At 42.4% G+C, this 14731-nt stretch overlaps 1 protein-coding gene across 2 annotated transcripts in view; it reads left to right on the plus strand.

Moving 5' to 3' along the window:
• TNFAIP8L3 (TNF alpha induced protein 8 like 3) overlaps positions 1 to 11497 on the plus strand; it is a 48721-nt gene extending 37224 nt beyond the window's left edge. For both annotated transcript variants that reach the window (XM_075045255.1, XM_075045254.1), the window contains one exon: positions 8388 to 11497. In XM_075045255.1, the coding sequence (XP_074901356.1) occupies positions 8450 to 8950 (501 nt within the window). In that variant the 5' untranslated portion in view covers positions 8388 to 8449 and the 3' untranslated portion in view covers positions 8951 to 11497. The remainder of the gene's footprint in view (positions 1 to 8387) is intronic.
• Positions 11498 to 14731: the final 3234 nt, after the last annotated feature.

Below are 14731 nucleotides of genomic sequence, written 5' to 3' on the forward strand. Positions count from 1 at the left end.
AGAGATAATAATTATTTGTCTAATTAGATATTTTTGCTACATAGTCACCATGATACCTTATTTTTATATGCAGTGTCTTTAAAAGGAAGGTGTAAGAAATGTGGTAGTTGTGGAGAAGACAAAGGAGACTAAACACAAAACGTTTCAGAGACTAAAGTTAAACTCTTCAACAGTTACTGTCCAGGATTTGCTATATAACATATTAAAAAAAAAAAATCACTAGCAGTTTGAAGGCCAAAAAATCCTAACTAATTCAAGACGTCCCCTATTGCCACCAAAGTGTTACCTGCTGGGTTTTGTGAGCTATCCATGCTTACCTAAGATCCTGTGGTAGTATTTTGGATATGTCAGCATGCCTCTCCACTCTAAGACTTTTTTTGACCAAAGCTAGCAGTTAAAGAAAACCCCCACTAATAAAATCATAAATATCTGTCTCAAAATACAGGAACAGGATCAATAGGTCATTGCAACAGGTAGCAACCAATCCTCCTGCATTCTCATTCCCTAAAGATCAGCCCAGGCAATGCCTTGGTCTATTATGACTCAATCTATTGCAAATACCTCCCTTTGCTGTCAGCGTGCAAGCATTTTGTCTTGTGGTGTCAGGCGGAGTTAAAACAGCATTTTCTGGGGTAGGGATGTTGTCCTTTCATTGTATTTTGCACTTGCTATCAACAAAATGAGCTGACATTGAAAGACTTTAAACCTGTTTATAAAATAAAATGGTCAGTTTATCAAAACCTCTTTTAGTTGTACAGTAAAGTTTAAAAAAGCCCAAACACCACAGTAGTTTACTATCTCTCCTGGCAGACAGACTTACTCATTTCTGTAACACCTGAGCACTTTCAGATAGGAGCAAAGCCTTGTTCGTACTCTGTGTGTGTACCTCAGGGTGCTGCGTAAGCCAGCTCTGCGTTGTTTACACTCACCACCAATTGCCAAAAGTTAACCAGAAGCGTTTGCTGCCTTGGCAGAGCTTCCCTGCGTGCTACAACAGGGGAGGTGCAAAGCTAAAACTGAACACTTGAAAGTCAGTCTTCAAAGATACCATTCCCTGTGCTGCAGCCTGGTTTAGGTTTTGGTTCTGATCTGTGTTACCAGATCAAAAAAAATTAAAAGCTTTAGTAGCCACTTTCGGAGGTGACTTTGCTGCTTGCGTGTGCCAAGCTTGTACTTGGCAAGCTAGACCCCAGGGCTGGGTCGTTAGCAAAGCTGTTGCTGCCTGGTACCGCTGTTTGGTTTGTGGCACAGGGACACAATGCACGGAGATGATCCTCACTGAGCCTTTTTGTCAGGGAGGGGTTTCCTCTCTCACAACCTGGATGCGAGTTTTCAGGATATGACTGAGAGTAATGTCTCATTTGTAATGTCAAATAGCAGCCATACAAAATCACAGCACCGTGTCAGCTGTGCCGTATAATCAAGGGAGCTGTTGTGAAGGTTTCCACACCGTGGGCCAGTTTCAGCCACAGGACAGTCCTGTTATCCAGAGACCACTTCCCAGCTACTGCTTTTAGACACGGGAGAAGAATACAGTGGTGTAGTGCAATTCCCGGCCAGCTACCAGAGGTAGCAGGAGAAAAGCTTAGCCAGCCCCTTTCTTGGCAACTCCGACAGAGCTGATGGAAACTGCAGCTGAGCTCCTCTCCCCCTGGACGTCCTCTCTGGAGGCATTACCGAGACAAGGACAACAGTTTAACCACTCGTTCTGCATTGCTCCTCTTCTCTTTACAGAAGGGGCTCCCCAGCCTACCACCACCTCTGCCAGGTATTGAAAGGCACACTCCAGTATGTAGCAACACAATACGTTCTTAGTAAAGTAAATGCCAAATACAAGCCAGCTGCTGAAATAAGACTATCATTAGGAATCTCCAGTTGCTAGATTCCCAGACAGTACTTTTTTGCAATATGATTGCTGCTTGTATAAAGCACCAAAAGGAAAAATGGTCTTTTTTTTTTTCCATTCAGTCATGTTCCCTCTGTAAAGGGCTGTTGCTGCCATTTCCAGCATGTCCAAGTTGTGCCTTCAGATGTTTGCATACGAGTACATTCTCCCAGGATCATATAATTATCAGTCTGTAATCTCCTGTTCCACTGCGGAAATGAGCAACCCTTTTATGTTCATAGTAACAATTTAGAAGTGTTAAAAGTTTGAGCGCTGGGCCCCTGGTGCTTACACATGTTTAAATTGGCCCTCCCTGAAAGCTGATATGTTCCATCTGGTCTATTGGATTTCTTGGCTTAAAGTTATTGGAAACACTGAATGTTTCTTCTGCAGTGATCCTGTAGCTGTCCAAGAGTAATACACACACTTACAGCTAGCTCCCTGGCTGCTCAGCACTAAAATACTATGGGAGAAGTGCTTTTAGTGCACTCTTTTTCCTGTCTGCTTTTAGAGCTGTTTTGAAACCCTGAGTTCTGCAGTTCACTTTCCTAATCGATCTTATAGCATGTAAGTGATACTTAAAGGATAAATAAAACACACAAGTTTGCAGGCTCATTACCTCTAAACATTTTGCCTGAATGCTGCAAATTAAGCAACTAGATTTTTTTTATTCTTTGTTTTTCTACATTCTCCTTTCCAAAACTGCACTAGCTTTTTCTTGTCGTTATAGCTTTACATAACAGCTTAATAAAACTCCCTGCTTTTATTTTCCTCAAAAGTTATTTTTGCTTTCTTAACTCTTTATGTCAAGAAAAAGAGACATTACAGGTAACTCCAGGCTATAATGAAACAAGCTGCCAGTCCAGTAAATTATCAACACCAGCAGCAACGCTGGATTAACCATTCATATATCCACTGCTCAACTCCCTGCAAGTAGTTTATGATACAGCTGCCTCATTCCTTCTCGTTGGCATTCCCAGAGTCTCCAGGCTCAGGGGCAGGTTAAAAGTACACAGGTGCATTCAAACTGGGTCACACGAATCATTACAACAGCACATTCCTACAACAATTTTCACAACGCAGCTATCTCGTACTGTAGCAGACCCTGAGAGGGTGCCTGTCCCTTGCCTTAGCCCATCTCCCACAAGCCTGAGCAACTGCTGGCAGCTGGAGGGATGCCCACATTTCCAGCAGCATTGCTGACTCCTTGAAGCCCGTCTTTTGCTGCAGAGGCTGCACTGCATTGGAAAACTGAGGATTCAGGAGTATTAAAAATATTTCAGCTTCTTCATCATCTTTCCTTTCCTGTGTATTTCCCTCTTGTTCAGTTAAGATTCAGCCCTTTGCTTACTTAGGGTGCAGCTGGAGCACAGATGCAGGGACCTTTTCCGATTCCCGTCACCTCCCATTCCTGCCAGGCTGCAGGAGCCCACTCCACACGTACACCGCTTGGCAGGGGCTTGAAAACACAGCCCACCACCGACTGCCGGGAGGTGGGATTGTACTCACAGTGCAAGTGGGAGATAAGGCACACAGCTCCAAGCGTGACTCACTCGAGACCAGGTGAAGTCAATGGTTGAGGTAATCGATTTCCTAGTACAAGCTGCAGCAGACGCTACAGTAACAGCTCCCAGCATCAGATGTAGCTCCACAGGTGTGACAAAACCAAAGAAATTGCTTTTTACCCTTTCTCTCCAAGGAAGCCTGCTACAATTAAAAGTCCACTGGATGAACTCCACAGAAACTCTTCAGATTAACTCCTACTCTCTCCATTTTTACCTGTGAAGCAGCGCTCCCTCCATAGCTCACTTCAACATGTCTTTCAGCTGTTTGCCAGGGGAGAAAATACCTTGGCTGCAAAACTTTGTTAAGGCTTTAGCCTAAGAAGTGGCTAACTGGTAGGGAAATGGATTAATGTGCTCGGAGGGGTTGTTTCCACGTCTGTGTAATTGCTTTCAGAAAACGTCCACCATGCTCTCTCCTGGGCATAGCGGGAGCATGTTCTGGTTCACTGGTTCTGCCGTGGGTTTTGTACAGAGTGGCTGAATGGATATTTACATGAAAATAGTATTGCTGAGCATTTAGTTCTAACCATTTTGTACTTGGTACAGCCATCTGGAATCAAAATATTTCGAGAATATTACAGATGCTCTTACATTTTAGTCTCAAAACCTCTCAAGATATAAAACTCTTACATCCGCTCTCTAGAGTTGCCAAACTTTTTCCACGCTTCTATTATTAAGCAACTCTGTTATTAAGCAATCCTGTTATTAAGTCTAGTGGATGCGAGACATCTTTGTCATGTTCAGCACTGTGTGCCAGAAGCTGGGCTGTCGCTGGTGGGGAGTGGTGTCGCATCCTGACCGCAGGACTGCCCGGGCACTGGGAGCCTCTCCCCTTCGCCCTGCCTGCAGCTGGGCGCGCGCCGTTCCCCCCTCGGGTATCACAGCTGTGGAAATACAGGGCCGAGGAGTTGCGCTTTCTGAGGGATGGAAGATTGCTGGGGGATCAATCCCATCGCAAGGGGCTTTTTTCATACGCAAGTCTCTAGAAGACAGAGAGGGAGAGAGCAGATCTGAAGGCAGAACTGGTCTTTAACTTCAGTAAAAACTAAGATGTCAGACTTTCTATAATGGAAGCTAATCATTACCCAGCAAAGCAGCACGCTCGGAGGTTGCTTTTTCATTTTTAGCTTTGGTGTAATGTTCCTGAAAGCTAATAGCATCTATAATGTTGTTGCTGATTTGTTTTGCTGTATGAAAGAAAGCAGAAAATAGAATTGCTGTATGTGGGAGGCGACGAGGTATTTTGTATAACGAGCAATGTGCTGCAGTGAGAAAAGGCTGCCAGAGTAAACCTGCAGTTTCCATGAAAGCCTGAATTTAATCATGTGGCTAGCAACTTGTGATCTTTGAAAGGCAAGGCATCACCTTGGTGTCTGAGCACTACGTGATTTTGGAGCCAGGGATCCAAATAATCAATCCAAGCAGTCTCTCTCACTCCTTCCAGGATATGCTGCTGTAAAACTGCACGCCCTGAATTTAAGCAAAGCTGAGCATAGCCCGCTGCAAACAGACCCCACACCATCGTCTAGGCGGCACAAACGGGTTGACGACTGTGGTCTACCTCCTCCTCATCGCGCACACGTTGTCTGACCCCACCAGCGGGCGCTTGGGCAGCTGGAGCCCACGGCTGGGGCTCCACAGAGGGCCGATCCCGGCGGCCAGGTTGGCAGCTTGCTAGTGCAGCTGGGGTGCACCAGGCGTCCTCCTCCCTGAGCTTCTCAGCGGTTTCCCAACGCGGTGGAGGAACCATGGCAGCATGCTGCAGCTTCTGTATTTAACACAGAGCACCACCATATGCACAAGCTTGTGCTGTGTCCCCACCAAGTACCACCCTTCCCCACCGCAGCCTCATCTGCTTGGTACAGTTGACCGGGAGAGAGCGCACGGCAGTCACGGTGGTGAAGCTAATTACCAGCTATTACAGATTTTACAATACACAGAGCAGCACGAATCATGGAGGGAGTGTGCACAGAGCAGTTGGATCTGCCTGGCTTTTGAGGGCTCTGAGCACTCATGGCTGGCGTGGCTTAGGTGCTAGATTAGAGGTGCCGTGGTGAGAGACACGTGGCTGGAGAGACAGGAGCACGACGTGGCGAAGGGGGCCACAGCAGGGACAGGAGGCGTGAAACTGGGGTCTTGGTTTGAGCAGAGGAGAGCAAGAGGTACAAGAGGAGGGGGACGATATAGCATTAGGGCCTGGTAAAGGAAACGATAGAGGAACAGGGAATACAGCTTCTAGAGAAAAGTTGAGTAGCTCCCATGTAATAACAGATTTCTTTTTTTTTTTTTACTCTTAGAAAGATGAGAAGGAGCTCAGTCTCATGCTGTTACATAGCAGATCCCACACTTGGAACTTGCCATGGAAAAACACTCCAGCCTTAACGTTCGGTTAAACTCAGCCTGGTGCTCTCTGGCTGCGCTGCCCTTTGCGTAGCTTGTACCTTTTGCTAGGAGCTGTGTTACCGTCATTTGAGGTACCAAACCCAAGGGTGTCACAGGGGAAGAAATCCATCTTTGAAGATCACACTCTCTTCAGTTTTGTGGATGAGAGCCAGGACTTTGAATACAGGAACATACCCCGAAACACGTTGTGGTTTTTTTTTTTTGTGCCAGACAAACCTCACTTCTGAGAAGCTTATTGGAAGCTTTTACGTGCTAATTTAGCATCAAATTTTGTCTCCCAGAAATCAAATAGATGGGAGGGCATGTGCATGCTTGTGTGCTGATGGTTGTGCTGGTTCTGGCTGTCCCACAGATGCGCTGGTGTACCAAAGACACGGGACGTGCAGTGGGGCACGCGGTACTTTGCTAGCCACCTCTTTCTGTGCGCCACAACTGCCGGCTTTGCTTCGAGCTGCAGAATTGCAACGGCTCTGCAAAGCTCTCCCTGCAGTGGAGCCGAGCACAGCGGGAGCCAGCTAGGTTCTCACCTGGTGAAAATGACACAGAGGCTAAAGTGTCATGAACACTAGTAAAATTAATATTCTAGAAATCCACAATTATTTTCAGGTTTTGGTCAAAACAGATACTGAAGAACTACATCCACTTCATTAATAGCAAACACTTACTACAGAAAGAGACAGTAACATTAATCTTCCATTTTACTGTGTCAAATGCACAGAACTATTCATCATGGATACTATTTATATACCCATGTACCACTAAGTGAAAGAATGCTTTCATCCTGGTTTTATCATTTCTAGATTAAATCACAGTATTTCTATTTTCTCCAGTCAGCAGCTCAGCCCCATGGTTTTCTCTCCAAATGACAAGCAATTCTTTTAAGCACATTGAATTATTTTTTCCAGGTGGTGGTTCAGTTGAAATTAAATGTTGCTCTTTCATATTGCTCAGTAGTACAGCTGTAGCACACAAAGAAGGATGACAACTTTAATATTCTAGCTAACTCGAAAAACAGGATTTAAACAGAAGACTCTTTAAATTCAGAGCGTTGCTTATTCAAAGCGAGCCCTGGCACCCAGCACCCCTTTTTCCTCAGACGAGGACGTAGGGAGCATGAGGAGGAAGGAGAGGCTGCGGTGAACCCACGGCACGGACCGATGATGGCTGCGCAGCGGGGCGACGGCGTTCATGTGCTGAAGGCTAGAAAGGGCCTCCAGAGCTCACCCAGCCAGCCTAAGACCCTCTCAGGCTTCAAAATCAACTCAGCGCTGGAAGCTTTGGTTTTTACTGTTATTTTGAATCTCTTAGTGGTTTGATTTCCCAGCCGCTGGTGAAGGACACGGTTACCCCCATCGCCCTTGCACCAGCCAAGGCTCTGGTCTCCCTGTGAGCGGAGCGAGGTCCCCAGCTGGCAGGGGAAGACAGGCGTCTATCTCCTTTGCGTGAGCAAATGTCGAGAGCAGATGTGAAGGGAAGGCGAGGAAGGTGTCTCGTACCAGAGAGGCCACTCTGCCGGTGCTCAGCGCTCACCTCGCTGGCTGCAAGCCCAACTATACGCACACTCATCACCGTTTGGCTACAGGGATAAAATGCCCTTTGATGCAACAGAGACTTCACGACCCTAGTATTAAACTGCATGATTACTTCATATGAAATCTTTCCGTTTCCTCTACTTTGTCCATATAGGGTCAGTTAAAAACCAACATTAATGGGAAAAACAGAAGAAGGTCAAATTAATCTCTACCAATAATTATAGAAGCTCACTGGATAAAGTCCAGCAGGAGTAGCCACATGCTCAGGTGTTATGCTGAGTGAAACTTGCACAGATGGGTAAAAGATAAAAAAATCTGAGATATTTCCTTGATAAATGTAGAGGAAATAGCTCAGGTATTTTCATCTGGCAGGAACCGCAAGCACTGAAGCACCAACGTTTTACAAAAATCACATTCTATAATTTTGCAAATTGCTAACAAATGGGAAAGATATCATTAGTAGAGATTAAAGCAAATACAACCACACTTACGAATCCGCTTTATTAGCCCTTATCCGAGATGCTGCTTCGTCTAACGGTGGAACAACAGTGCCTCCTAATGACCAAAAGCGTAACTCTTTCAGGTTCATGTATTTATTTGCCCGTATCTCATTTTGCTTGTCTCTGATAGCTTATGTATTATTTCGACTACAGTATCTCAACGGATCTCTCTGCCAAGAAAGCTTTAATATTGACCTTCAAAATTAAAATACTAGTAAAGAACGAGCATAGATAGCCCCTGCCAGAATATTCTGTTCTTAATTTGTAAGCAAAAAAACTCAGCGACAGGAAGACCTGAAAAATGAATGCCTGAGACCCCAAGGATACCTGGAAATACAGTGCTGGAAGTGTTCCCATTACTGCAGTCATGACAATATGCAATGAGCAGTGATACACGTAATGTCTCAGTTAAGCACACCGGTACTACTTTTCTTAACTGACTGTGAAAATTATTCACCAAATAAAATTAACATTTTCCCTCTTCTCTGCTATTCCAAAACAGGTCCCGACTGCTTCAGTTCTAAGAATCTTGCACTGCAAGCCCAGAAAAAGATCCTGAGTAAAATGGCAACCAAAACCATGGCTAACATGCTAATTGACGACACAAGCAGTGAAATCTTCGATGAGCTGTACAAAGTAACAAAGGAACACATAAGAAACAAAAAGGAAGCCCATAAGATTATGAAAGACCTGATTAAAGTGGCAATAAAAATCGGGATCCTCTATCGAAACAATCAGTTCAACCAAGAAGAGCTGGAAATCGTAGACAAGTTCAGGAAGAAGCTGAACCAAACTGCCATGACGATTGTCAGTTTCTACGAGGTAGAATACACTTTTGACAGAAATGTTCTTGCAGAACTTCTGAATGAATGTAAAGACCTTGTGCACGAACTAGTAGATCGACACCTGACACCGAGATCCCACGGGCGCATCAACCATGTCTTCAACCACTTTGCCGATGTGGAATTTCTAACCGCCCTTTACAGTCTTGATGGGGATTGTCGGCCATACCTCAAAAAGATCTGCGATGGCATCAACAAACTTCTTGATGAGAAGGTCCTTTGAAACCACGCTCAAAAATAAGAAGCCAACCAAAAACTTCTCCCTAGAACCCTTCATGAGCCATGGTGAGCAAGCGAGCTTCCTTCCCACCAGTCTCTTACTACAGTCTCCAACAGGGGCCAGAAAGTGCTCACCAGGCTCATGATGAAGTAGACAACTTAAATTGGAAAGCTATCCATTTTAATGTTTTGTTCAGATAATTCAGTTTTCTCCAAGGAGCAGAGTGAACAAGGCTGCTGATATATATTGTTCGGGAACAGAGTGCTATACACCATGAGCTTACTAGCTTTGTGTTCAAGGCTGAACACGTGAAAAGAAAGTAAATTCAAATGCATGGCTATGTAAAAATAGACAGGTGAAGGCAAAAGAGCAACGCATGGAATTTACCCCCAGGCCCTTGGTGCGTATGTTTTTATCATTTCCACGCTAACTGAAACAGCTTAGACAGAAAGTAGGGCTGTAATGGATTAAGCTCACTCCTTTCAAAAGGATCAGGAATCAATATGAGAAGGCATCTCTGATTTTACATGGTATTTATGTCTAATAGGGGAATAACAAATAATACAGAGTAGAAGTAGGAAAAAATTTAAAGAACTGCTCTATGAAGCAATATTTTCATTAGAGTTTAGTTTTATACATGCTAGTAACAGAGAGAAGGTTTCGTTTTAATTTTGAAAAGCAGCTCAGCGCTTCAAGCTCAAAGGTAACCAGAAAACCAGATAAAGTGGTACATTAGGTTCCCCACTCTCAGGGTTTGTGTATTCGGTAAAATCAGACAAGTTTAGGCTGAAGGTTGTGCTGCTGTTTGTGCTCTTACTGTTTTGCCTGACAGAACAAAATACTCTTTGGGAAGATTGTGAAAGTGCAGTTGCGAAGAGAAGCATGACTAAGACACCAATGGAGCAACAGAGTGACGCTTACATCCCCCAACCTCAAAATATTCAGCCTAGATAAAACTCTCGGTTTAACATGTCCATGACATTAACTTGTTCCTACAGTAAAACAGAGGTGTGATAAAAAAGGTACCCCATCCACTATGCTTGCAGTGCCATCCAAGTGTAGTATATCCACAGTGGTCTTAAAAGAACAGTCTTAGTGACTCTGGTGAGCTTCATCAATGATTTTTTGTTCGGAATGTCTTCAGTGACTTTTTTCTTTCTTTTTTTTTAAACAAAATATACTGATGTCTTCAAACTGAAAATATTTTGCAAAGAAATACTGGTTTCTGTACAGTTTTGTTAGCATTAAGGGAGAACAGGAACAGAGCAGATACACCAGCATGGCACCTGCAGAATCTTGCAGCTGGGCAGGTGCTGACTGACCCTAAGGAAAAGAAGTATGTTTGGAAATCTCTCCTCTCCCTGCCCTCTACATCTTATCCTCCAGACTCACCTCTACCTACTGACACTTCAGTATCATCTACCACCTCCTTTTAGTTGACACAGATAGCAGACAATCCCATTATCTGGAGGTAACACCTTCCATATCACGTATATTATAATACAGAGATGCATGTACTTGAAAATTGACAAAGCAAGAAAATATATATTTGAAAGCCATTCCTCTGTAAGGAAAATGTCCAGTACTGATCACTCATTACTTCAGGATAAGAAAACTTCATGTTTCTCATTTAAACTCTTAAATACAATGGGGTAGAGAAAACTGCTCAAAATTTTATTATTCTGCCTTTCTTCACCACAGAATAACTGTATTTCATCTCTTGCAACAACAATTTTGACTATCACACCTTCATACAGTTGAGAATACACATACCCAGATGAGGTATACACTTGGGTTGTGCTAGGTGGACTTCTATCTGTTCCCAGGGTACTCATTTTGGAGCACAGTAAAAATGGCAGCACAAGACATTAGCAGAGCAGTTCGTAACAATGTAAATTTTCCCCAGGTATTTCCTTTAACCATAAAAAGTATATTTAGCAGCAATGAAAGTGGACAATTCCTTTGCAACACTGCACAGTAATAAATACCAACATTCGGGGTTGCAAGTTCATCCATTCGCAGAGCCATATTTACATGCACCATTAGCTGCATTTTTTCCAAGCACGTACTTGTCAATTAATGCTTTTGAACAGTATTTATTGTATCCAATACTCCTGTCCCAGTGCACACGTCAGATTTTACGTGTTTGTTTCACTTGTGGCAAACAAATCTAAGTTCTTTTTTTAAAGCCAGAAAAAGAGAGATTATTCAACATTCAAGGTTTCCAAAGGAGAGGGATATCTTGTATCTGTGACTTTCTTTTTGTGTGTTGCAAGTATCAATATTCAGATTCTGGTATTTTAGACACACCAGCTGAACATCTGTTGCTTTATTTATAAATCTGAGTAGCCTTAAGGAAAGAGAGTGTTTTCAAGTATTTCTCATACTTGCATATCCTGTACATTCATTGTTTACTTTTGTACTTGTAGCTTGGTATGTAATAACATTGCTAAAATATGGGCAATGTTCAGGTCACCTTAACTATATGATGTATTATCATACTTGTGGATTAAAAATGTGTGATTACTGCCCTTGTTGTTTCCTTTTGATTTATTTATTCTACCATCCAATGTAAACTGAAATTAAGCAGTAAGAGGAGGGAATTCATGTAACCTAAGTTTTGTCACCTTCAACTTCTGCAACGTTAATGCTCTTTGATGACGAGATTTTGTGAAGGCAAGAGGTAGGTAGACAGACAGTTTAAAGGTTTAAAAGAAAACTGGAAATCCACAGTCCTGTTGCATCACACATAGGCAACACAAGCATGCGTCAGCAGCAAATGAAATTTCTGGTTTTCCACAAAGTTCTCAAGCACTTGAGCTAACAAATGACGGCACTCAATGTGTTGTGTTTAGTAGTGCGGTTCAGTCACCAGGCTCAGAAAACTCCCTCCCAAGCCACGTGGAGGAAACAGCCCAGGCTTCTTGCCTTCAGGTACCAGCCTCTCCTCAGGCTCAGCCTGAGCCATGCCTAGAACACAGACAAGCAGCCTGAGTCAGGGCCAGAGCAGATGTAACATGCCAAGTATGACCTAGCTCTCTACAAAGCACCTTCTTGCAAGTTTTCCATGATGTATTTAGCTCAGTTTAGCTAAGCATGATTTAAGTTAGACAGAAGACACATCTCTGACAGATTCCAAATCCCTGCCCTAAACATGGAGTTGCTAGAACCTATGCTAGAATGTTTTAGCAACAGCAAGCATATATTCTCCTATCCTTATTCCCAGAAAAGGCAAACAGTTTTGGCTGAAAGAGCTCAGGATTTGCAGACAACTCACATGGCAATTATACTGGAAGCAATTAAAGATTGGCACAAAGAGAAAACTGCCAACTACCTTAAAATAAAAGTTTAAGGCAATCTTCGTAAGTGATGTTTCAAGCCACACTGCTGGTAAAACATTGCTGTCAGGTTAATTTTATGAATCATACCATGGCAGGACACAATATTCTTTGCTTCATCACTGCCAACTTTATTATATCAAGTTAAAGAGAAAAAAGTTAATGTTCAAGAAACTCTCAAGGGAGCGACCACTTTGGGCATCGTAATGAAATTATACATGTACCACAGAACAGCACATTGCACTGAACATGTAATCTTAGTTGTGTTAGAGAAACGTTCTCACAGAAAGGCATATAAATAGCTGACCCTGAAGAGAACCAAGAGGTAAAGCACAATTTACTCTTATGAGAGCAACAGAAATGCAAAAGCAAGTCTTAACTGGACGACTTATCAAATCTGCAGGTTTACTTCCATTTTTTACATACCTCAATGCCAGAAAAACACAATGCACAGTCTTATCCACACAGAAAAGATAACACAGCTTTTTATGCTGAAAAACTACTAGTGGGACTTTATAGGCGATAACTACCTTTCCAATATTTAGAAACCATCAGGCAATGTCATATATGAGCTACTTGCAAGTACAGGAAAACCTCAAGATAGTGCCATCTGTTAGACAAGTTGATTCTCTGGGGTCCTTACAGGATGAGAAGGGGTTGGGAATACATAGCAGAAAGTAATATAACACAACAGGAGATTTTTATCTATGTTTAGGAAAACATACTGCATGATATTGCCATGTCGCACTTCCACCAATTTTCCTACCAAAGTATTTGTTTCCTTAAAAATACCTGAAAACACTTGGGGTAAGGGCAGAGAACCTGACAAAACAGTTGAAATATAGAACCCGTACAATCACTTATCTGTTGACCCCAAAACGTCCAGAACTCCAAGTTGCCCATGGCACAGAGCAGTAAAACAGTGGCACCTCCTGGTAGCTAGGGTTTGCGTCCAAAACACTGTTAGCCTGCCAGTTCAGAAAGGTCAGTACATACTCTGACTGGCCTCTGGTTGCCTGTTGAAAGTAAACTTCTTTGTGTTAATTGGATTATGTGCTCTCTTCCTTTTAGCCTACTTCTACATGCCTTATTTCCCTTTCCCTGAAAACAGGCTAATCCTTCAAGATCTCGTAAGTCAAAGAAAAGTAAAAGTAAATGGGAACACCACAGAAGATGAAGATACTCACTAAAGGATTTTCAATACAGAACTAATGAAAGAATATTCCTTTGTATAATTATTTAGGCAGCTATATTTCATTTTAGAGACAACTGGATGATGGATCAAGATCAGAGGGATTCCAAGAACTGAATTGCTGAGGTTCACAAGGGCCTAGTCCTGAACTGGTCAGGCAGTTGGACTAGATGATCGTTGTAGCTCCCTTCCAACTGAAATACTCCATTCTGTTCTAAGCACCGCACATCAGCCAGAACTGCAGTGTAGCATGCACTCTTGTTTACACACCAACAGCCACACCATACAAAACAGCCTCATTATATAGATCAGGGCTGCAACCACTTTCAATTCAGCAATTATATCAAACTTCCCAAACTCCCAACTCCTGCTCAATACTATAGCAAATTGTGTGTTACGTTAGCATTGGACTTAAAAAAAAAAATGCTATTGCTGTCAACTACGAATAACCCCAAAGTCTCTTGTGATGCCTAAAAACAAATCCCACAATCTGGCAGTATTCCAAAAAGATTATCAGATACTGTGACCTGGCACACAGAATGCTATTCAAAAGATCTAAAGTGTACTCTTTCACTCTTTTTATACCTCCAACTGAGACACGGGACATTTAAATCACCAACGGAGTCAAGACTTCTGCAATGTTAGATTCTTCATCACTGTTCATATGCAAAGAGAAACAATTAAAATAGAACCCAGTTCTTAATACACAGAAACACTGCTACATGTGGTAGCAAAGAATGTTTAACAAGTATCAAGCTTTTTTTCTTTTTTTTTTTAAATTAAACTGAATTTTATTAAACTACAAGAAATGCAAAGATAGTGGTAGATTAAGAAAAATATTGACTGGGCAACCTAAAAATAAAGACTGACACAGGTACAATTCCCTGCAAACTCCTTTATGTGATGTTACCATAAAGCATTTTGAATCTGCATATTGACAGCTTAACATACACTATTCATACAGTGAAAATGGTTATAAAGAACATTACATGAACAATAGAAGGCATTATTGTCTTTTGCTGTTCTTTTTAAACACTAGGACATTGAACACCTCATTGCTGAAATGGTTTAAATGCATAGGCCACAAACAGATACTTCTATTATAGTTCATATGATTACACAAGTCCAATTGCCTAACACAACTCTGATTTACCAGCAGGGAAATAGTTTGCTGGAAATTATTCCACTATAAATCAGTCTTCATTTATATAAACTGTCTTGAAGTGCCAAGTAAACATTAAAGTATGCAGAACA

Source organism: Buteo buteo, chromosome 13 (assembly GCF_964188355.1).
Source record: "Buteo buteo chromosome 13, bButBut1.hap1.1, whole genome shotgun sequence".
Classification (NCBI taxonomy): Eukaryota; Metazoa; Chordata; class Aves; order Accipitriformes; family Accipitridae; genus Buteo; species Buteo buteo.